The 24,242-nt window shown below is 42.6% G+C and overlaps 1 protein-coding gene across 1 annotated transcript in view; it reads right to left on the bottom strand.

Moving 5' to 3' along the window:
- The window catches only part of cpne4a (copine IVa), a 55,377-nt gene that overhangs the window by 10,642 nt on the left and 20,493 nt on the right, over positions 1-24,242 (bottom strand). Inside the window, exons 3-12 of the mRNA XM_067511275.1 lie at positions 21,648-21,827; positions 19,277-19,348; positions 17,318-17,392; positions 16,689-16,772; positions 15,497-15,586; positions 12,270-12,368; positions 7,096-7,182; positions 4,539-4,598; positions 2,251-2,384; positions 1,250-1,304 (exon numbers count right to left, since the gene is read on the bottom strand). Of these exons, the coding sequence (XP_067367376.1) occupies positions 1,250-1,304; positions 2,251-2,384; positions 4,539-4,598; positions 7,096-7,182; positions 12,270-12,368; positions 15,497-15,586; positions 16,689-16,772; positions 17,318-17,392; positions 19,277-19,348; positions 21,648-21,827 (936 nt within the window). The remainder of the gene's footprint in view (positions 1-1,249; positions 1,305-2,250; positions 2,385-4,538; positions 4,599-7,095; positions 7,183-12,269; positions 12,369-15,496; positions 15,587-16,688; positions 16,773-17,317; positions 17,393-19,276; positions 19,349-21,647; positions 21,828-24,242) is intronic.

Below are 24,242 nucleotides of genomic sequence, written 5' to 3'. Positions count from 1 at the left end.
AATGCAAAGAACTGAAATAACTGCTCTCTCTCCCTTTATCTGTATCCCTCTTTATCTTTTTATCATTTCCTTCGTCTTGATGTCTAATCTGAGCAGCTGAGCCCCCTCACCCCCTCCCATCTTACTACTTACAGAAAAGATGAGTGGGAGCTGCCAATCATCCAGTGACTGATTCTGCATTCAGGTCATTTTGAAAAATCGGGTCAATGTTTGTTTGTCCAAGAACTGTTCTCCTAGTTTTTCACACATCAACTGGAATCATTTTCAAATAAACTATGAAGAGAGAAAAGCCATCTTCCAGTCAAACACTGGGTGTGTAGAGTCACTGAACTGATTATGATACAATTACACTAATGTGCAAAAGAGTCATTATGAGTTTTATTTTCCTTTGATTCCTTTAATCTAATATGATGTTGTGAGTGAATCTAATCTTTTCATAGCTTCTCTTTCTAAGTCTCCATGGTTAAAACCAAACTAGTCACTAAATCTTCATAGACACTATCAGCATTATACTACAGGAGGAGCCTAAAACTGCACCTGGTGCTTTGTGATCAGTGAAGATTTGAACACACGGGAAGCTCTGAACCTGCGCAGGAGGAGAAACCCAACAGTTGCTCACTCTGACTGTTAGACTGTCTGCTGTTGTAAATCAGTGCAGCAAACATCGTCAGTGGGCTGATGTTGTTCTGGTGCAGCATGTTTTACTGAATATATGCCGTTTATTATTGGAAACTGAGCTGCAAGGAAGCGGTTCGGGTGAACAGTGGGTGTCACTGCAGAGATTGTTTAGGCAACAGAAGCACTTTGGTTTTGTTTAACCAAACCTGGACTGTAACTAAAGGATGTGAGAGTCCGAACACAAACTGGGTGACAGGTCTGACCTGGCTGCAGGATCAGAGATGTCTTCTCATCCAGCAGTAAAACCCCCGATGGCTTGAGAAAAGATGTTCTAGTAGTAATAATATGACTGACTGACTAATATCACTGAATCAAAAAAAAAGTTCATATTCTGACTTTAACTCTGCTGGAGCTTAATTGCACATTGGAGAAAAGTATCCTAGTTCGAATGCAGACAATCACAAGTGTTTAAATATGATGTGAATGCAGCATCAGACAAGCAGCCGCTGGGACCTGCATGGGATCAAGAGCGAGCAGCACCCCAGGGTGATGATGAGGATGTGGGCTGGTAATCACCAGCATCTGACAGAGTGCATGCTGGGAGAGACGGTGAGCAGAGCAGTGAAATTACCTTGTAGTCCGGAGGGATCCGAGCGCCGAAACCGAACGCCGGGAACATTTTGTCACTGAAAGGAGAAAAAAAAATCTTAAGTTTGAAGCTAAAGTTGGAAAAGGGACGGGATGTGATTGGCTCACTGTCAGCAGGTGGTAACAAGCTTGCTGAAACCAACGCAAAGCTGAGAAAAGAGCCGTGATTGGCTGCAGAGTGTCTGACACTGACAAGTGATTAGTTAGCTGTTTGGTGTGTGTGTGTGTGTAGGACGGGTCGTTCTTGACCATCCTTCAAATGAACGTTATGGGAACATCCACAGAAAATTACTCAGGGTCATTAAGAACAAACTTGTTTCATTTGTTTGTAGTTTTTAAAATGCTCAGTTAAAGAAGGACTTATTAACATTTGGAGACAGTGAAAAGCAAAGATCTTCTTGTAGAATGTCTTGTAACTGTCTTCTGATCTGGCTGAACTTTTTTCTGCCTCTGCTGTTTTTATCATCGACTCCACAGCAAAACAAGTGGTTGATTCCTTCAGGTGTGGTCTGTTTAAACATGCAGCAAAGGTCTCTTTAGGGTCACTTTGTGTCCCAGCTAAACACTTTTCTGTGCTCAGGAAGAAGATGAGTAAATCCATATGCAAATAAATGTGATTAAAATAGATGTGTGTCCTGTGCAGCCTCAGTGCCGAGACTTTGGGACGGAAGAACCAAAAGATCTCAGACCTCAAAACATGAAGAGACATTTTATAAAATTAACTAAACCACAACATTTACAGACTATTAATATTATTAAAGCCTGTGTGGGAAACAAAACAATCTGTCATCCAAGAGAAGAAATGTAAGGGACAAACCTGGCAAATAGTAACAGAGAGAGCAAGGTGGGCAGGAATTAAAAGTGTAGGAAGAAGAGAACTCTGTGTGTGTTCTTTTAGAAAGTACTTCAACCTCCAGTTCTTCTGAATAAAGCTTTTAGTCAGAGTATCATGAAGACAGTGAGACAAAGGGAAGTCACATCCACCTGTCGTAGTCCTGGCAGATCTCTCCCACAGCCACCAGCGCCTTCAGGTACTCGTTGGGTTGGAACGGGTGGATGTAGTGCAGAGAGCAGCTGTTACGGGGGTCTCCGTTGGAGGCTGTGAAGTCGATGGCTACCTGAGGAGAGAACAGCCAATCAGAGATGGGAACTCATCCCTGACAGAGCAGTTCAGGTGTATGTGAGCTGTGTGGAACTTCTCACGCGGTTTCAGTTTATTTACTATTTTTCACCGATTCGTGACCACATGATTAAAAGTTAGATTTTTAATCATCAGGTCGTCAGTGACCCTAAAGTTTAGAACCACTGGACTAAAGATGATTCAGGTGATTAATCTTTGTTCAGGAGCTTCTTTATCGGTTTAAAACATCTCGCCACTAATTTATGTTGTGATTTGTTTTGTGACCAACGTGCATCAGTGCAGACGTCACAGCCGCAGTAAAGAACATTTAGTGGCTATTTTTTTTTAATAACCTAAAGAAAAGTAGCAAAAGTTGCTAGATTTGTTTCTAGTTGTTACTTTGACAATATGAGACTAAAGGGGTTTGAAAAATGGCTAAATGTCCCTGGGGTGGCAGCACTGGAAAGTTTTGTGCCCAAAAGTGCCACACACTCCACTGCTTAAAGAGACTGAGTGCTGTTATGCCAAGTTTTGCATGTCTGCTGAGAACTGCATGCGTGATGTGGCCCCACCGACTTAACTCCCCTGGGGTGTTAGGGTTAGCGCAAGGTCTGGTTCAGGTTTAGGTGAATTAAAGCTTGACTTTCAAGCTGAAAGTCGTTGAATAGACACACGTAGAAAATGAGCAACTGTCATCATGTTCACACATCATGCTGCACATGATGACTTCAATCTTGCAGCACAACACTGCACTGTTATTAAGTACTTTTACTTAAAAGAGAAGTCAGTGGTCAATTGGTTATTGGTGAAAGTTATTTCCAACAATCCCCACACAGACAGTAACACCAGGAATTAATTATCTCTCATCATGATTAGCCTGGATTAACTTCTTCATCTGTGTCATGGTCGTCTGCTGTTGTTCAAAAGCTATTCTTCATTCAAAAAAATGGCTTTAAAAGTTTCCCCACAAGCTGTTAATCAGTTTAATGTTGTACAGAGGTTGAGATCTCAGCACAAACATCAGCGTTTTTCTGCCCATTTGGGAATTAAGAAACGTGGAGCTGTGCACTGCAACGTTCCTGTGTCTGTATGAAGAATTCAAAAATCCTATTATTATTCAAGTAAAGCTTTAAAAGTAGTTCATGTACCTTCAGTACTTTTCAGGAAGAAAAGCATGTGAATCGCTGCAGATTCCTGATGATATGATCACTGAGTTATGGGGTTATTGGAATTTGTTTGTCTTTAAATAGAAGACAGAAGCATTTTGTTTATTCAGTGGACTGAAGAAAACCAACCTGCAGACAGAGTTTCCTCGGGAGACGAAATAAACCAACAAACAGCTGATTTGATACGCTGCTGCTGAGAGCAACACCTCACTACGCTTTAGCTTTGCTCGTTTACATGTGAAGTGAGTCTCTGACACCCCCCAGGGCTTTGAAATCTCCACGTTACTTAAAAAATGCATGAATTCCTTTGAGAAAAAAAACTTGCTGTTGCTGCTTCGCAGGTTGTAGTCAAGTGTTTCCACTGAGTGATTAATCATTTACACGTTCAGGGAGCAGGAAGTGATGCAGCCTTGTGTTGTTGAGATACTTGTTTACAGGCGTTAACAACAGGAAGATGGTGTTTCTGTCTCTGCAGGAGTAGAGGACGTTAAACCTCGTTGAACTGGCTTTTACACCTTTAGCAGAAAATCAACAGTGGGAAACATTTGACTGATAGGAAATAATAACAAATATCTACAGTTTTTTTCACATTAGCATCAATCCACGATGTGAAAGGAAACACTTGTTTTCTGTGGTCTTCTTCTCAGCTTCTTCTTTAAAGAACGAAGCACCTGGGCTGAGCACCGGGCTTCTCCCAGTGGCTCTGCTCTCTGATGGATGAGTTTCGAACCAAAAGTAAAAGTCCTCTACAAGCAGAATGGTTCACATGATCGTTCCTGCCGAGGAACAGAGAACTGTTCCTGCTGCTCAGTCGGGGCATGGATTGGTTTCACTGGTCAGATCCCAGTCAGAGCAGCTGGTGTTAACTGGGACAAGCGATGCTGAGGAATGTGTCGTCATGGTTACCGTTGCCATGGTGACACCCGAGCTACTGAGAACTGTGTGTGTGTGTGTGTGTGTGTGTGTGTGTGTGTGTGTGCTCTCACTGTAAACTGGATCTGACAGCCTCCCATGATGTAATCCAGGAAGGAGTGCATCTTGATGATCTGATGAAACAGGAAAGAAGAAATGTGATGTTTGCAGGTTGCAACTTTAAACCCGCCTTGTTCCTCCAGCTCCACCTCTGCCACACAGCCAACACAGGAAAGAGAGGCTGGAAAGATTCATTCGTCAAAGTTGATTCCTTTTTGCATACAGGTGTTTTTTGTGGCTTGCTAACATCCCTGAAGCATTGGAAACTTCTGCAACAAATGAAATGACCAGCCACAGTATCTCAGACAACACACCAGGCACCTGACTGCAGAGAAAGATCAACGTGTGCTGACCTGATGCCCGACATTGGAACCTCTGTCAGAAGTAGCTTTTTCTGGAAGCTTGTCTTTTCAAGATATTTGTGGGGCTTTGTCTGCAATCAGGTTCCACTGACAAAAACTTGAAACGGGCTCAAAATGTCTTGAAAGGGAGTTTTTTAAGTGTGTGTAACATTCTCTGTCTTTCTTTAGACATGTCTCCTGTAAAACTGGGGGTCGGATCTAAAACTTCTCATATTTCTTACTTCAGCTTCAAAGTGAGAAGGTGAATACAAAGAAGAACAGGACTCTTCTCCATCATCAGTCAGCGATGTGAAGTTTCACTGAGGCTTTATCATAATTCATCAGCTGTTTTTATGATGCTTGTCAGCTGGTTGTCAACAGCAGACAAGTCTTATTCTGCTGATTTGCCCAAATCAATAGTTTCCTGCTGCTGCGTTGAGATGTTTTAACATTTCAGAGGTTTCACTTAAATGTTTAAGGCCTAGACCTAAAGCCATAAAACAAGACAGCAAGTCTGCATGAAGCAGAAAGTCTAGGAAAACATATTTGATCAGAGGACTGGATTTGCTGAAAAGATGCATATTTTATTCCACAACCCCATTTCCAAAAAAGTTGGGATGATGTGTAAAACGTTACTAAAAACCGAATGCAATGATAAGCAAATCTCATCAACCCATATTTTATTCACAATAGAACATAAACAACATATCAGATGTTGAAACTAAGACATTTTAACATCTGATATGTTGATTATTTTCTATTGTGAATTAATCACAACTTTTTTGGAATTGGGGTTGTATAAATCCTAGTCCCCCAGTTATTGATCACAGGTTCGAGCCCACTGCACCTTTGTGCAGCTTCTTTTACTGTCACATCAATGACCACTTATAAAGTAAAGGTCTAATATTTATTATTAATATATGAAGTAAAAGTACTCTTCTGCAGACTGTATCTGCTCACAGCAGTGAATGATGTTTTTTAATGACCTCATACACTGATGATCACATTTGAATACTGCATACAGTATTTTGTTGAGTCTGAGATGTAATTCTAGTTATCATAACTGTAGTGGAGTAAAACTGCAATATTTGCCTTTGAAATGTAAAGAAATTAAAGTATGAAGTTGTAGAAAATTGAAATACTCAAGTAGAAATACCACAAAACTACAGTTATGAAGATTTACAGTAAAACTATGATTAAAAAAAAAAAAGGTCAAAGCTGTCGTTTCCTGTCTATTTTCAGTCCAGAGAGCATTTCCTCAGGAGAATAACAACAACTTTCTCTCTTTGTATTTTCGCTGTGTTGCTCTGTTGTGTTCACTAACACAACCGTGGAAGACGCATCATTTGTCTGTTCTTTCTGAAGTTTCTTCTGATTTAGAATCGAGGCTCTAAGGATAGAAGCTGTGATGCTGTACACATTACAAAGTGCTTTAAGACCAACTTAGTGTACGAAACAAACAGAGTTACCACCCACACTGGAAGTTAGTGGAATTTATTTAAAGCAAAGTGAGTCCAAATTTGCACAGGAGACTAACTGTTCTTAGGACTATGTTACAACAGTCTCTGCAATAAGCACAGAAAAGGTAAATTGGGCTCTGGGGGTCTCTGCCTCAGCTCGGGGCCCCTGAGTGTGGCCCAGACAGAATGAGATCACAGTAAGGAGGGCAGAGCTGCAGCCGACGATGGATGGTTACCTGCAGTTGTTTAGCAATGTCTCCGTTCACCTGCTCTCCTTCTGCCAGCGCAGCACTAACTTGTTCAGTTCTTGCTCTTAAAAACATTTGGCTTCACTTCCTGCCTCGTCGCAAACTCTTCATCAATCAAGTGTAAATGATGCTGCAGCTTCGCAGCCGCTCAGTAATTTGTTTCTGTGTTGTGCTACACCTCATCCTGTGTCGCTCTGTTGGCTGCGTTTTGAAGTGGGAACTCTCCGTGTGTCGAGTGTCATCGAGCTAAATGTTATCTGGTTTTCACTTAGAGCCAGGATTCCCCAGACTCTCCTCGTTCTGTGTGTGAGCGGCGTTGAGCTTCATCTGGCAGGAAATGTCAGGTTAGCCGGGCAGCTCAGTGCTGCATAATCGGTTCCTCTAACAGTCTGACAGAAAGAGGCCAGAGTCAGCATCAAGAGGAAGACTTAAGGAAATGGAAGTGTCATGTTTTTCAGGCCCTGAAGTGTTTGGTGTTGTATTTTAGATATTTTAGATTGTGAGGAGAAACCTGTTTGTCACCTTGCACTGGTTCAGGATCACAATCCCAGAGTTCCTGTAGTTCTTCTTCTTCACTTTGTATTTGGGATTTATGCACGGCCACTGCACCTGCAACACACAGAGCATCCACAGGTCATTCGTGCAGCCGATGAACCTGACTTACATTCCATTGTTTTCAAATTTCAGATACCAACAGCTGCTGCCACCAGTTAAATACACTAATTACCCCCTCTCGTGTGTGTGTGTGTGTGTGTGTGTGTGTGTGTGTGTGTGTGTGTGTGAGAGATAATCTCTCCCTGAGGACATGATCAGATGGTCGTAGCTGCTCGAGGTGTCACACTGACACTGATGATGGAAAACAAACAACGTGCACCAACCATGTCCAATCATCTGCTCGGGTGCTTTCAAAATAAAAGCCTCAAGCAACCTGATCATCTGAATCAATAAATCAGAGATCCAGCATCAGTTTACGCTTTCAGTCAGAACACCAGGCCAGCTTCTGTTGGTGTTTACACAGGCATAGATTTAATTTTGAAGTTAGCGTCATGGCAGGTGAGTCTAAACTTGACAGGGGAACTAAGAACCTGAATGCATCAGCTACTGCATCACATCAAATATGTTTGTTCTATATTAGACTGTGGTCAGTAGGAGAATCGGTGTTAGTTTCTGACTTTGGACAAGTCCCACACCCTGAACATAAATTAGCTTGTGAGCAGATCTGTCTCACAAAACAGCTGGAAAATATTCGACATCCCAAAACAAAAGCCTCAGCTGCAACACAGAGCCTTGTTTCTGTTCCTGTGCTCCAGTACAGTGGCCGGTGTGGAGACAGTATCATTGTCTAAAGGAAATCCTGCAGGAACAGATCTGGCCTGGGAGGTGGTTTTGGTTTCATGTGTATTTACACACAGACTCAAGAAGCTGCTGTTAAATGTGAATGTGACCTGGCTGTGCAGCCCTGATCTCACCGGATTCACAGAGCAGAGGACGTAAGACATACGGACACAGACTTTATCTCTGTCACACATCAGATCATACAACCCTGTCTCCTGTTCATTTAAACCAGAAAACAAGTTACAGTGTGTTTGTGGTGGATGTGCAGACGATCAAAGACGTCCCACCTGAGTGAGTTTGGGTTAGAAAAAGATTTAGGAAATTTAAAAACAGAAACTTTAATTAACACATTGTGTCTGGACTGATTGTTAAATGTAAAATTTTCTCTATGACTCCAGAGCACAACTTTCAGACCACATTAACCAGCTGCTGTCAGAGTCTGAACACGTTTTATAAAACTTGATCTGCAGGATCAGGAGCATTTTACTGAAATGTATCAATGATTCTATGTCATTTACATAAAATGTCTTCATGGCTGCAGTTAAGTTGTATAAAAAGTTACATTTTCTGGACACAGGCTTTGATCACATGATGCATTCTGAGACAGGAAACACATTTTCATTCACACATTGAAGAGATCAGTAAATACAATACAACTCTACTGTAGCTCTGCTGATTTGATAAGATCTGACTCAAGTGAGGAAAGTTGCAACAGGACGTCAGCCCAGCCAGAGGACATCTGAAAAACACAGGCAACTCTGAGACACTCAGGTCCAACCCCCCTTCTCTCCCACCCCGTAGCATTAACAGATCCGTGACCAATGCAGGAGGGAACATGTCAGCAGCTCCAACACCATGAATAAAACACTTCAGCTAGTGGACAGATGCATAGACGCCTGCAGCACCTCAGCCACGGCAGATTTTTAAACTGTCTGAATGTAAGGTTTCAACAGCAAACAAGTCCAACAGTTAATCCACTTCTTTTCATGCAGAATCACAGGAGACATTTCCAGACCAGCAACACAGATGCAGACCTGGAAAAGAATTAGAAAGCTCATCACTTACAGTCACTCAGGTATTTTCATGATGTTAACGCAGCCTCTTATATGTGTCAGTGCAGGAAGCTGAGGTTTATATTCAGACAGAGCTGCAGCAGAGGGTTAGACAGCGCTGGTCACCACAAACCCTCAAACAATACTTCAACTGCCCAAACAGGAACACTGAGGATTTGCTCTGAGACCAGGTGACATGCTCTGTGTCCTGATGGATGGACGGATGGAGGACAGCTCTATGGAGGCTGCAGCTCAGAGACTTTTTCTGTGTCACTGGCTGGGTGCAGATTGTCAGCTACCTGAAAGAGGCCGATAAATAAAAAGCTGAAGTTGTGGTGGGAGGGTGTCTCTCAGCAGGACTCGGCTGACTGCTCTCTCCGTCCTCCTCCTCTGCTGGTTTACAGCAGGAAGCAGGAGTGAATTTACAGAGGACGCGACAGCAGCAAGACTCCAACCACTTTAAGTCTGGAGCTAAGATTAGTGACACCTTCACATAACTAATGCTTTAGTCCTGACAGTTTGAGAGGAGCATGAATCGATCCAGCGAACTGCAGATGCACGAACAGGTTGAGGATGAAAACAAACATGAGGCTTTTCTTCTGCTGTTTATGGTGAGAAAGCAAAGAAGGCAGCAGCTTATTCCCACTAATGCTGTCAGACGTGTGTGGGGCTGACGGCAGCAGCTACTTGTGTCACATTGCTGTTTGTTCTGCCTGTGCTTAGATTTCTCAGCTGATCCCTGAATCGCTGCCTGTTTGCTGTATCTCTACTTTTACTTTACTAAAACCTCCTGAGATTTCTGAGAGTGAAAGGTCAAAATCTTAGTCCTGAATCTATGCAGCACTAAATGATTGATCCTCACCTGCAGCCTTTCAAACCAGATGTTATTCTCCTGAGCGAAGGAGCATGACTCTGAGAAGCTAAAGCAGCTAATGAAAGCTACTTTAAGTTGCTCTGGATCATTACTCTGGAAATATGCGACTTCTCGTCATCGATAATGAGAAGAAGGGCGGCTCGGCTGAGGAACCTACTCATATTGTCTGCGTCTGCAGGGAATTAACATAGAAAACACACAACCTGAGCGTTTGGAGGCAGATGAGCGTTAAGGGATGGACAGGGGGAACTTTAATTAGCTGCTGCCTGCCTCGTTTCCATCCGACAGCTTCTCTTTTGGACAGCTGTGTCTTCATTAACTCTGCTGCCAGCACGTACAACAATTACATCACACGGCCTAAATAAACCCTTCGGTGTCAGGGCATCAAAGGTGCATTTTTAAAAGGCGGTCATGCTGCTAATTGCCTCTTTTGTGGAAACCTGGACTTACAGACGACATGTCAGGGTCAAACTCAGCCGCTGACTGTGGTGACACTAGCCAACCTGCTGTCCTCACAAACAGAGACACCAGAGCTCGTGTTGGTGTTCACACAAGATAAGAAGCCAATACAGCTCACACTCCTGCTAAAACAGACTGGTACCTTAATTATTCCTGCTTCATGCACTTTCTTTTCAAACCTTTCAGTGCAGTGGTCCAAAATCTGAACTGCGAGTATTCAAAAAACAGCTGAAAACAGAACTTCAACAACTTTATATGCAGCTAAATCTTAAAATTAATTTGTAATAAACAACCAAGGAAAATCTGTTCTGTCTTGCAGTCGCATCCCAGAAAACAGAATCACTTCTTTTCACAGCACTTTGCTTCGATGTTTTCTCCTTGGTTTAGATTTTTGCTGCCTTGCTCCTAACGATAAGTCAATCTGGATAAAAGTGCCTGACAAAACGACTACATGTAAATGTATTTTTCAAATTCATTTACATGCGGGGGTAAATTATTTATTTTCAGTTTGGAAGATTCAGATACACAAATAGGATAATTAGTTTCAGCAGTTATTGGCTGCACCCACTGGTGACCTCTAGGTGCATAACACATTACATTTCACATTACAGAACCGGGGGGCGCAGCACTACTTGTTCCCAACTGGACAGAACAAAAATCAGTTTACATCAGATCACGACCACTGTTGAGGGTTTATATCAGTGCACTAATGCTGACTTGGACTGACTGTGGTTCTGTGCAACCAGGAGCAGCATTGTCCCTAATCTGAAATGTTATAGTTTGGCACTTGTGGGTCACCATAGATTTTTTTTTTGCCTGGACATGGTGAGTCATCCCAAACAATCACCAGTTGTCATCCACAATGAAGTTAAAACAATTAATTGCTGCAGCCGACGCCCATTTTTAGTGACAGTGTCCACAGAACTGGGTTCTTATTGGCCACACTAGCTCTGAGGCTGCACGATTTGCTAACACTGGCTTTGTTCTTCCAACATAATAGCAAACTTGCTCGTTTCAGTCAAAAAGACCTCTCTGCACTTTACTTTGAAGGAGCAAAATTTTCAAGGGTAGCAAGTAGCTGGTGAAGTTTATTCTTTTGTAAAACCGCATCTCATGTTGTCCTCTGTCTCTGAGGTCCAGTCATCTCTTTACATCAACACTGTGTCCCAGGGTTTGAGCTGTGGTGTCACTCTCTGCCTCTCACTGGGACATTGGATTGATTGTGCAGCTGAAGGAGAAACAGAGTGAACCGACACCTGCCCCCACCAGTCCCAGAGGAACCTGAACCAAACAGCCCCCGAACCCAGATCAATACTCTGAGCTCCTCTCAACACAAGCAGGAAACATGAACAATGGATCCACTGCACCTGTTCAAATAGCAACAAGACCAAATGAGAACCAAGTCGTATTTCTGAATCTACCACACTGATCATCAGAACCTGTTTACAGGAACATGATTTCACTGATTTCTCCTAACGTCAGAGTCTCTGTTCTCCCATTATCTCTGTATCAAGTTAATTGTCTCATTATCCTTGAAGTGACAAATTACTGTGATAGTGAAGGACGTTTGCTACTTATCACAAGAAAACAAAAGCTTGTTTTCTCCACGCGATGAGCATCCTGCTATTATGAGACACCTGATAATCACCGTGAAGCGACACCATTTGGAAGTTAGATTTAAAGGCTCTCTGTCCGTGGGCACAGTGGTCCTCACCCTTCACGCTCTTTTCCAGGCTGCATGCCAGCAAACATCAGCAGTTTGCGTTCACAGACATTTACACGTGTTTCTGTTAAACCTGTGGGACTGTGTGTGTGTTAAGCAACAGTTTACTGAACAGGAGTGATGAGGAGAAGAGGATGGATAACTGTCCTCTAGCTGCTCCATCTTCTTTGCCATTTCAGTTCCATCTCCTGACTCCATGGCATTAACCAATCAGCTCGTTTGACAGCTCGTTACCTGGAAATGGCAGCCTCACCTGTCTTCCATCGATGGCCCCTCTCATCTCTTTGAACGTGGCCTCGAATTCTCCAATGTAGTCGTGTTTCCCATTAGAGTCCCAGTCCCACACGGTGCACTGAATGGACAGAAAAACAGAAACATTTGAGTGGACAGTGAATGGCGAACGTGGCCGATTTGCTGCCTTCAGGGGTCTCGGGGCAAAATTTCCTGGTTTCTCAGTTTTCTCTGAAAGTTGGAGTGTTGTCATTTTGTCAGATGTGTTGATGCTCTTTTGCAGATCGTCTTATAACTTTGCTGGAGACTGTGAGCTCATCTCTTGATACATGTATTATTTACTATTCATATTTTACCTGCTTCCCCAGTTTTTTTGTTTGGATTTTTTTGAAAACTGTTTATTTGGGTTTCTGTGACTAATGAATCAATTTTCTCAATTTTATGACAAATAACTAATGAGTTCTTAAAAAGACTAATTGTGTGACATGTTGACGATGAAATATAATTAACAGTGAGACAATGATCTCAGTTATTAGTAGCATTTCATTTTTCATGTGTTAAAGTTGTTTTTCCAGCTAATTAGACTTGGGCTTGTTTCTCAGAATGAATCCAAAAAGTTTGTGTTCATTAATTGTCTAAAGAGCCTCTGTGGTTTTGTCTTGAAATAAATTGGATTTCACAGAGTCTGAAAATAGATTTTGTTTTGTTCACAACAGAACACACTGAGCTGAACATAGAGGACACTCCAGATCTTTGTAAAATAGATTAATAAAACTCAGAAGAGTAAAGAGTCTGAACTCCATGTTTTATATGCTTCCATACGATCAGCTGACTTCATGTTCATGATCTACATTGTTCAGGTTTCATGAGTGCTGAATCATTCAATTCTGTTTTCTTTTTCAGACTAAACAATGAGGAAACAAAAAAGCTGTTTGCTCTGTTTTATGGAAGGTCTGATTAAACAAGAACAAACAATCATTAATTAAAGGCTCCAGAAAACCCTCTGCAGATGAATTATGTATGTAAGGAGTCGTTAGATGCTCTGGTCAGATCAGGTCTGTTGAGATGAAATAAAGATGAAGAAACACTTTGCTGCACTCTTGGCTTTAACTGCAGTCCTGCTGCAGCTTCTGTTGACATGAGACCTTCCACTGGGACCAGTGGACATCTCTGTCTCGCAACACTGGGGCCAGTTGGAGCAGCAGGGTGTGAATAAATCAGAGGGAGGACAGGAACCAGGACAGTTTGACAGAGCTCATGAAATATAGATCGGAGGACACGAAGAAAAAAGCTGACAGTCTCAGAGCGAAAGAAGACGACCTCGAGTGTGTGTGTGTGTGTGTGTGTGTGTGTGTGATAGAAGCACACAGCACACACAGCTTCATGCTCCAGTTCTCATGTCTAACTGTCTGCATGCAGTGTGTATCTTTGTGAGGATCAGTTTTGTTCAGAGCGACAGAGGACATTGCGTCCAGTCCCCACACCTTCAAATGTCTTTTTGAGGGTTCACACTTTACAGCTCAGGTTGGAATCAGGAGAGAGCAGCGGGAGTCTGATAAGCAGAAAGGTTTCTGTTTGTAGCCCTTTACATTTCTGACTCTTTGTTGATATTGTGACAGTTCTAATCGACTGTACCAAAATAACGTACTTTGTTTGAGCTGTAGAATGATAAAAGCCCAATGCACCTGATAAACCAGCTCAGCTGTTCTCATCCTCCTCCTCTGCAATCATCAGTGTGGATTAATGTGAGCACTGCTCCTGCTCCCTGTGTCACAGATTATCACCTACCTGAGAACCAGTAAACACATCAGCAGACAGTCCCAGCACCAACAAATATTTTACATAATTGGGCTCAAGTCACAAAACCTGTTTTCTCTCTGCACTGGATAAATGGGAAAATGCATCATCAGGTGAATCAATACTAGAGATGAAGGTATAAATACTGGATTTCACATTAAACTGGTAAACATGAATATGACTGTTAGTAACTAGATCTTAAGACTTTAGAGCAGCAGTTTGTTTTCAGCTTTTTGTCCTCATCCGTTATATCACAACAGCTCTAAACCACAGACATTTTTCCACCTTCACCTACCTGCAGAGGTTAACAGTGGCATCGGCCACAATATTGGAGAGTTTTACGACTATAAGTACACAGAGGCAGGATCAGGACATCCCTGTTGTTGTTGACACTGATCCTGATACCAGTACCGTTCAGGTTGGAAAGGTTCAAACTTTTCTAAAAACTAAGGTAAAGTGCTTTATTAGTCATTATACATAAAAGATGGACAACGAAATTGGATGATCAGATGGAGGATTAGTCATGAGCCGACAGCACTATGGGTTCTAGAATTAGAGTGAATGTTATTCATGATGCCGTATACATGTCATTCTATTCCAAACAACATTTTTCTCCTTGAATCTTTGGGTGTGTGACTGTTTATATGCTTTACTGTGAGTGATCGGCCGTTTGAGTCCTTCCCTCATCGTTACACTGAACATCACGACAGCAGCAGCGACGTGCTCGGCTCGTTAAACCCTCATCTTCTTCTCTGACTCCTCACAAATTAATTGAGACGTGGAGGTTTAAAGAGGCTCTCTTTTCATCTACTTGAGACTTTTAATGAGCTGCTACATTCACAGCTTTATTTAATCAGAGCAGAAGAGAAGATACTGAGGATTCCTCACAGAGAACCTGCAGATTATCAGGCTCAGATTCTCAGTGAGCTGCAGGCCAACGCACCAGGAACGTTTGACAGACAAAAGGCTCTCATCACTCTGTGAATCACATTCAGAAGGAATCAAAGGAGCCAGATGTTTATTTCCTGCTTGTCTGCTTGTTGTAGCTCAAACCCTGTTCTCTGTCTAAACCTGACCAGCTAGTTTATTGTGGTTATCACTGTATCCATGACAACAGGCCACTGAGTATGAAGCATTTCCTGCTCCTCTTTGTTACTTCAGCCAGGACTTAATTCACTTGTTTCCATCATAAATGTTTGAATTCTTAGGAGTTAATTCATTTAGGGCAGAACAGCTCACGTTGACAAGAAAATGCTTTGACATCATGTGTTTTTTGGAGTTTGCCCACAGAGAAACTCCCTGTTTATTCACTTTGCATGATCCGGTGTTTTTCGCTGCAGATTGACCTGCTGCTGCAGCCAATCAGACGGTCACATTTAGCTCGGAGCCACATCATCGACTGATACAAGAGACAGACACCAGGAAGGTGTGTGTGTGTGTGTTTGTGTGTACCTGCAGCTTGCGTTCATGGTCTCCACTGCAGAGCGAGTTCAGAGAAACTTTGAAGGTTTTCCACACTGGATTGAGATTATTCATTACAGTCTGACAGAGACAGGAACAGAGAGAAGGTGACCCACAGGTTAGCTGTGTGGACACAAAGGTCAGATAAAGCAGGTGTGTGAAACAATGTGAGACGTGGCTGATTTTAGATGCTAAAGTTATTCTACAGTGTGGGATCATCAGGGCCGAACTTAAATCTTAAAAAACTCCAGGATGATCATATTTCCTCCTGTGCCACACCCAGTTGGACAGCCTGAAGGTGCAGATCCAGAGGACTCAAAGGCCAGAGGGCCTATGGACACAGTCTCTATACAATGTGAGGTCTGTGTTAAAGCTGTAGAAATCAAATAATAAAGGACCAGAAATTGTCACTGTTTGAATTTTAGGAATTTGGAATTCAAGTAAGGAGACGGCAAGAAGAGGTTTAAATGTAAAGTGGGGTTATTGTAGGAAAGTGCTGGTGTGAGCGCAACTAAAGGTCGCTCCAATAGGAGGACAGGAAAACACACCCATTAAGATGTAAGACATAGACATATAAAGACAGTTAAACAGAACATTAACTTAAATATGGAGGAGAGGGAACTAAATCATACTGGTGTCAGAGAAGCAGGGAAGCTGGTTACAGAACTACCTACGTGTAAATGTCAGAACAGAAACGTGTGAGCATGGAACAGAGGCTGACAGACAGGGACAAATAAATAACCGAAGCTCAGACAGAGTCCAAATACAGGAATCAGGCAGAACAAAGAAACAGAAGTTAAACAGGAGCATGCAACAACAATCCGGCAGGGAACTGCAGGCAGAGCCGGGTTTAAATAGACGAGGGAACAGGTGAAAATAACCAGGACTGACGATGAGTGGTAAAGTGACTGAGGAGGCTAAAGACAGGAAGTAGGGCTGAAGGGCTACAAAGTAAAAGCTGAAAACAGCAAGTGAAGCTGGGAAAACGGGGACCAGCTAAACTCAGGGAGCAGGATCGTGACAGACATGAGCAGGAAGAGACTCAAACATGATGCAAAGTGGGTAAACAACCAAAAGAAATGTAACACAACTACAAATGTCCACAAACTGACTGAAATAGTCACTAAACAGCAGCAACACTTTGTGTGTGTGTGTGTGTGTGTGTGTGTATGTGTGTGTGTACCTCTGTTCTGTAGACCAGCTGCAGCGTGGCGTCATCGTTCAGCCTGTAAATCTCCAGGAACGGATCCGACTTACTGAAAAAGTCCTAAACACACAGACACACTGAAGGTAAAACTTGACGGTGGCTGTACTTGTGATCATGAGACGAACTTCTAACATGATCTCAGGAGAAAGCTATTTCCTACTGCTGCTACTACTGAGCAAGTACTTAGTACTTCAACTTCTTGAAGAAGTACTTCTAGTTTTAATGGGGCAAACTATGTGCACTTTTACTAGCGGTTGAGTTGCTCTTTCTCCTGGTGTGGACCTGACAATGTCACAGGAGGAGTTTCTTTCTTTAAGAGATTCTTTAATTACTTTTGTGTGAAATCATGTTTTTGTTTCTTACAAAACATTTGGACAGAGATCTACAACTTTTCACTGACTGGTTTTCAGATTCCAGTCTCTGACTGACCCTTGTTAACATCTAGATCTTAAATCCTCCACAAATCTGTTTTCAGCCTGTGTAATAAGCATTATTCCATGTTCATACGTTTTAAATCCTTGTAAGTGCAGAGTGACAGCAGAGAAACAAGCTGTACACACACACACACACACACACACACACACACACAGACAGACAGCTGTTACCTTATCGTCCAGCTTCCTGGCGCTGAAGGAAAGCTCGATGTAGTCATCGTTCCCCGTCAGCTCCTCTGCTGTGATCTGAAAGAACACACACACACACACACACACACGCAGATTTTCCCTTTGAGAAGAGGCTTATTAAGAAGCAGGAACAACATGATTAACAAACACTGAATATTCAGATCAGTGAGAACAAACACCACAACCTGGTCTGGGACTTCCTCCCAAACAATGAACAACTTTCACTGACTTGTGATCCAAATGTCAGGGGACTTTCTACATGTATTTCCGCCTCACTTGTAGTTTATTTTTATGTATTTTAACGCATCATTTGGGGACTTTTTACATTTTTTGTACAGTTTAATGTTTGATGACCACTAAGCTGCAGGCTTCATTTGGCTTAACTCTGACTGATGACTGACACCTGTAGCGAAGACTCTTCTCCACACTGACTCATAATAACGATGGTTAATAATTAAAAATGTTTGCTATTGAAAGAGGCACTGATTTATTTCAGCCTTTGTGATGCTGCTTGCCTCACCCTCCTGCCTAAATATCTAATTTTTGTCTCAGCTGCATCCTTTACCCAGAACGAAATGGCGTAACTGGCAACGAAGCAAACCTGTATTTTGACTTTGTCTGTGAATCTAGATCTGAGCTGTTTCTCTGAGAAGACGTTCACAGTGCTGTGCTCACTTGTCTCACTTCTTTCCAGTTCTTTATTAAATGGCATCCACAGTATTTACATGTGCAGAGAAGACAAACAAGAAAGAACCTCATGAGCTTTGATCTGAGCCGTCTGTCATCACAGAGTCACGGGTTGGACATGAAGTGGACCACATCTGTTTTGGTTTGTATGTGCTGTCTTGAAAAACTGGATCAGATCACTTGGGGGACAACATTTTTTCACTTCTGCCATGTAAATGTAGCCTCTGTGTTAAAGTCTTTAATTAGAAATTCATTTAACCTTGAAGAGAGCTGTAGGTTTGATGTCCACAGGTTTCCTTTATTTAAGATCTTTCATCTTTGTCCAACTGAGAGTCTGAGATTACTCACCCACTTGATTATGTTTCCTAAACAAATTTAAATAATATCTCATGAATGCAAAACTGCTGTACGTGATCATTTCATAATCTTTGGATTTGGTTCTGTCCGTTCATCATCAGTGACAAGATGTTAATATTCCTATGTTTTCATTTACCCCCAGAGCATCAACATGTCCACATGTGACTGTAGCACGAACACAGATGATGGAGCTTTTCTATTAGAGGCTATAACCTGCTGAGATTAAGAACAGATCAGATGTGAGGAGAAGCCTGCAGGCAATGGAACAACACCACGCTTTCACTTCACAGACCGAGACAATCACAGTAAAAATCTTCTGATTATCAGAGAGCGACTGAGGAGGAAGTGGCTCAGGAGGAAAACAGGTCATTCACAATTTCATTTCTACCTGCAATCAGTCATTTAGACAACACTTTTTATCCAAAGACATTTACATGTGAGACAGCTCTGTGGTCTAGTAGGCTGCTTCTTTTCAGAAATCCTGTCAAAATAAAGCTCCAAAATAACCTCCTGAACCACGCTGTGTGTCCACAGAGGTGAAGATGAGCCACAGAGGACAAATCTGTTGGTCTGAAGAAATCTTGTTGGCTCCAGCTGAATCAATCAAAGCTCTGGTTTTCATGTCTGCAGACGACAACACATAAACCTGATTCTCTGAGTCTTTTAGAGTCAGAAAGTGTTTGGTTAGTTCAGTTTAACCTGCAGTGTTTTTTGCTGTAATGTGTCCTAAATACCTTCATGTCCACCAAGGATGGACAGAAGGACGCAAGATGTTGTATGTCGGACTGACTGTAAAGCCCCTTCAGACAGATGTGGGACATTTAACTGTGCTCGTTACCATCAGTCTGTCTGAGTGAATGTGAAGGCAGAGACAGGAAGTGACAGAGTGAGACTCACCGTGATGATGGCCTTTCCCACGGTGCCTCCAGGTCTAAGCAGAGCTTTGGACAGTTTCCTCTGAGAGATGATCTGTGCGCGCGCAAACAAACACACACACACACACACACACACACACACGTGTTTGTCAGTTTTGTGTTTTGTGCAGCTTCTGACTAAACCTAAATGATACAGATGTAGCTGCACTGGATGTCTCCACATAGAACCAGTTAACCCGTCTAAACAGACACATGACATGTTTTTCTCCACCCACACACCACTTCTGACCCAGTGAACCGTTTCAGGAGGCAGAACTTATGTACAAACCACGAGGGGTCATCTGGTGCGTCCAGCCTGCAGTCTCACAGCTGCTCAGTTATCAGACAGTGAGCAGTTTGTGTAGGAACAGAACGAAAAAACAGGTAAATGTTTGCGTCCACAGCCATCAGCGAGCTCCTCTACACCATTAACATTGTCAGTCCAAAAACAGTGAGAATAAAGCAAAGGGTGGAGGCCTCGTGTGTGGGTTTGTCAGAGGCCCCAAAGTCACTAAGTCTGCCCCAGTTTCAAAGGGGTTGTGTCAGTGAGAAATGAGAGACAACGAGAAGTCAGCATTTTTACACCTCTTCATGGTCATCAGCAGACACAGAATCACTAAAATGTGACATGGACGGATCAAAGAGACTGAGAGTAAAATGACTGAAAAGACTGAAGATGAGTAAAAACTGAATGAAATGTAAAATATAAAATGAACAAAAACAGACAGAAAAAGTATATGAAATGACAAAAAGAGGTTGCTGGGCCCATTTGCTCAGAAACACAAACCTAACTGCGCAGGGAGAAGGAGCTTGGCTGCAGGCTCAACTCTACATGCTGAAGCTGCTGCTGACTGCAGCAGGAAAACAGAAGCCGGCTCCTGAAGCACAGGGTTTTCTCACAGAGGGTTTCTGAGTGTTTCTTCCTTCCTGTTGGCAGAAAGCTCCGGCGATCTGTCAGCCATCTGGCCGGTCGAGGAGCTGGCAGCCAAGGCGAGTGATGCTGCTGGCAGAGACTGAGACGAGGACGAGGAGCAGGAGGAGGCTTTTCCCAACTCCACACCGTCGACTCTCCAACCACCATCCGATCTGATTGTTTCTACACAGGCTTCTTCTTCTTCTATTTTGTGCCTTAAAACTGTTCCAACACAGTTTCCCTCCTCGCAGGAAGCTGAAAACAGGTGGCAGGAAATCCACTTTGCTCCACTGTCAGAGCTGAGGCTTCCTGAGAAGAAGAATTAACTTCAGTTTCTAATGAGAGCAGCAGCAGATGGAGAATCTGTCCAGTGTGGAAACTCCTCCTCGCTGCTCGGCGTCTGTCGACTCCTCAAACAAAGCATCAACAAATGTGTATTTACTTTTACTCTCTGTTTCAATGAAAGTTTTTTTTTAATTTGTATTTGGTGCCACACGTTTGGTCCCCAGCAGCTAAATGCAGCTGTCCAACAAGTCCAACAAGTCTGTATAATAGTTTAGTTTTTTAGGCATAGGCACAAAATTACTGAATATGGTCTGTGATACAGACAGACACCTGGCGGGACGAAGCCAAAGTGATCCCATATCAGGTCCCTCAGTCCCTCCAAGCATATGTTGACCTCCCACTAATGCCCTGTAGTGTATGATATTGTGTTATGTCCCACAAGTAATTCAATGTGGTTGAGCAGCAGAATAGGTTATGTTAGCAAAAACCAAAGTGGGGGAGGATGGACCAAGGGTGAAATACACCTTTTCTACCTGAAATTGTCCTCCTCCCTGGCATCAATGTTGTGGTGAACAAATCAATCAGCCGTGTGTGTGTGTGTGTGTGTGTGTGTGTGTGTGTGTGTGTGTGTAGAAATATCATGAATCACTAATCTAATAATCAAAATACATTTATATATACAAATCAAAATATATCTTTATTATCTTGATACATGCAAATGTGAATGTGATTATTAGGAAACTGGTCTCCACCCATGTGTTTGGACCTGTTTTCAAGTGAAACAGTGAGATGTAGATTACAGCACGCAGCTAACAACAGTGTACCTCCACAGTACCTACAGATACATATTTGTGGTTACGTGATAACAATAAATAAACCTTGGGGAATAATGAGGTAACAAGATGAGAATACAAAATACCTGCTGTATTTTGTAATTATGAGGTACATTACATTATCATGTAATTTACATTACACTGTTTTATTGTGTGCTGCTGCTGTGTTAAGCTGTAACACAAGCCAACACTCAGCTGACAGAACACAATTGTAGTTTCCACTGTTAGCTTCTCAGAAAGTCAAGAAAAGCCTGTCCGAACATAAAACAATCACAAATGAAGCCGTCGTGTCCTTCAGTCTGATGATTGTGGACAGGACTCACCTGTCCCAGTGTGCACTCCACTGATCCCAGGAAGTCTGCCTCCCTCAGGCCATTGTGGCTGCTGTTGATGTCGTACAGCTCGAAGCGCAGGCGCTGCACCTCTTCAAAGTAATAGTCCAGAGTGAACACCTTGGAGTAGGTGGGGTTGACACAGCTGCGAATCACCTCAGTCCGGTCCACCTGCAGGACACACAGAGGACAAGAGCAAGCTATTAACTAAAGGCATAAATTTACAGGCCATACTTCCACTTTGTTCTTTCTTTCAGCGTGAGATTTAACATTTCGTGTCCATCCAGTGGTGGGAAAAGCCCAGAACACATAATCGCGTCGTGACCGACATATGGGGCTGGTCAAAACTGAGTATAAATGTATAACTCCCGAACGCCTAAAGTAGCACTGAGCTGCTGAGTCGTCTTTGTCAGCACAGTGTTACGGACAGATGGCGTTGAGGCTGGAGCTCCTCTTTAAATAAACGGGGAAAGTTTGTCTGAATGAGCTGATGAGAAATCCAACAGGAAGTGCTGATCCTTCACCACCTGACCCTGCTGGAGGTTTTTAAACTGTTTGTGTATAAAGACGTCTGTCTCTGGCTCAGGGAGGCAACAGAAGGAAACTGAAAAGTTTGGCAGCTAAAAGCAGAAAATCCTCCTGCGGGTTCATCCAACTGTTTGATCTGAAAACAAAGACCAGGTCCTGGTGATCCACACAATTATCTTCTTCTCGTTATTCTGTTGCTTTTTATTGTCCAGAGGGAGGCTCCCTTAACAAGCCTCGAGTCTTAAAAATATCCCTGATCATGTCTGATGCTCCTTCTTGATCAACAACCACTTGTCTGGATACAAAACTCTAACTCAGCCCAGCACCACCCTCCTGTAGCAGTATGCCAGTGACCCACAATCTTTGACTAATTGTGCACTTTTACTTTGAAAATTCGGGAAACCAGTAGACTGTAATTTCTTGTATCTAAATCAAGCCTTGTACTTCAAAACATCCTTGAGCCCACAGTAAGCTTCTCTGACCATCTGTGCAGTTTGGTTTTCCATCTAGAGGGACGTCATGTGGCCCAACCAAATTTGTGGGTTTTTATTTTCTTTTATTTTGAATTTATTCTAAATAGAATAAGTGCAAATGTAGTGGCAAGAAAAAGTAGCGGCATTGTTTGCAATGTGATCTGATCTTCACCAAAATATTTCTAAGCTGATAAAACACAAACAGTCATGATTGTTTATGTCTTTATTAACACTCCTATTAAACGTAGTGATGCCAACAGTGTTTTAAATAGTAGTTGAATCACCTTTGGCAGCAATAACCAAGTGTTTCCTTTCCACCTTTGTTTCATCCAATCACAAAACCTTTTCACAGTCATGTTGTGGAGTGTTACCATGGTCTTTGGAAAACTTCACGCTGCATTGTTATTTTTGAAGGGCGATGGCTTCCTTCATAGCTTCCTAACATGGATACTAATCCTGTTGAATGTTTTGGGTTGAGTTAACTCATGGACACAGGCTCTAACCATCTCCAGTGAATCCTTTAAATCTTTAGTTGATGCTCTGTTGTTCTTTGTTACATGTCTGTGGATAGATGAGTATTTGAAATCTCTTACTCCGTGAGCCTTTCAGCTCCATCACATCAGCTGAAGCTACACTGTGCAGTTTTAGAAGTCATGTATTTCTAATCCACACCTGAATTCTCACAACATTGATTGGACTGGGAATTTGCAAAAATGCCATTACTTTTGTTGGGACTGTATCTGTGTTCTGTCTCTGCCTTCATGTGAGCTTTGTCCTTGTCTCAGTTCGATTTTCCTGAGCAGCAGCAGAGGTGCATGTTTCTTCCTCTCCTGAGGATCATTAAAGTTTGAGCTGATCAGAGGCAGAGCAGGTCAGACTGTGCAGAGAAGCCTGCAGTTTACAGCTTTTAAAACTCCACCTCAGTCTGAACTTCGCTTTTTAATGAGTCGGAAGGGAGAAGAGGCGACAAGCAGATTCCTGCTGCTGCAGCTTCAGCTGTATCAACAACAACAGTGACAGGACTCTGGAGAAAGCAGCTCCTTGAACTGTTCGACAGAAGGTGAACAGACTCAGGCACCAGCAGCCTCAGTATAGTGGACACCAAAGACCTGGACGACGATTGCCCCCCAAAAAGAACTGAGCTTAGCTTAAATACAACTGATGATGCAGAACTTTAGTCTGACGTGAGCAACTTTCATTCCAACTGGGTCATTTTCCCCTTTAAGTTTCTACACCGACTGTTTAACAACTCAAACTTTGCTTTAATGCAAACCTGAAAGATCTGCTTGTTTAGTACAGTGGGACGTCCAGGTGCAGCTCCCTCAGACCTGTCACTATCTACCATGGATGCAAAATGAGAGCTCTCATTACTACACCCTCACCCTGTGCACCATCACACCCCCTTTCTCCATCACTAAGGACTCACTTTGTTTAAAATGTGTAATAAGTGCATCTGTTCAGGGTGGAGCCATCAAATGGAAATTGAGTCAGCAGTTATGTTTACTGCATGTCTTTGAAATGTGGAAGGAAACATGCAGACTCCACACAGCACCAACCACTCCACCCCTGTGCTGCCCAGAATTAA

This window comes from Channa argus, chromosome 7 (assembly GCF_033026475.1).
Source record: "Channa argus isolate prfri chromosome 7, Channa argus male v1.0, whole genome shotgun sequence".
NCBI lineage: Eukaryota > Metazoa > Chordata > Actinopteri > Anabantiformes > Channidae > Channa > Channa argus.
Note: the sequence above shows the minus strand (reverse complement) of the source record. Positions and strands in the feature narration are given on the sequence as shown.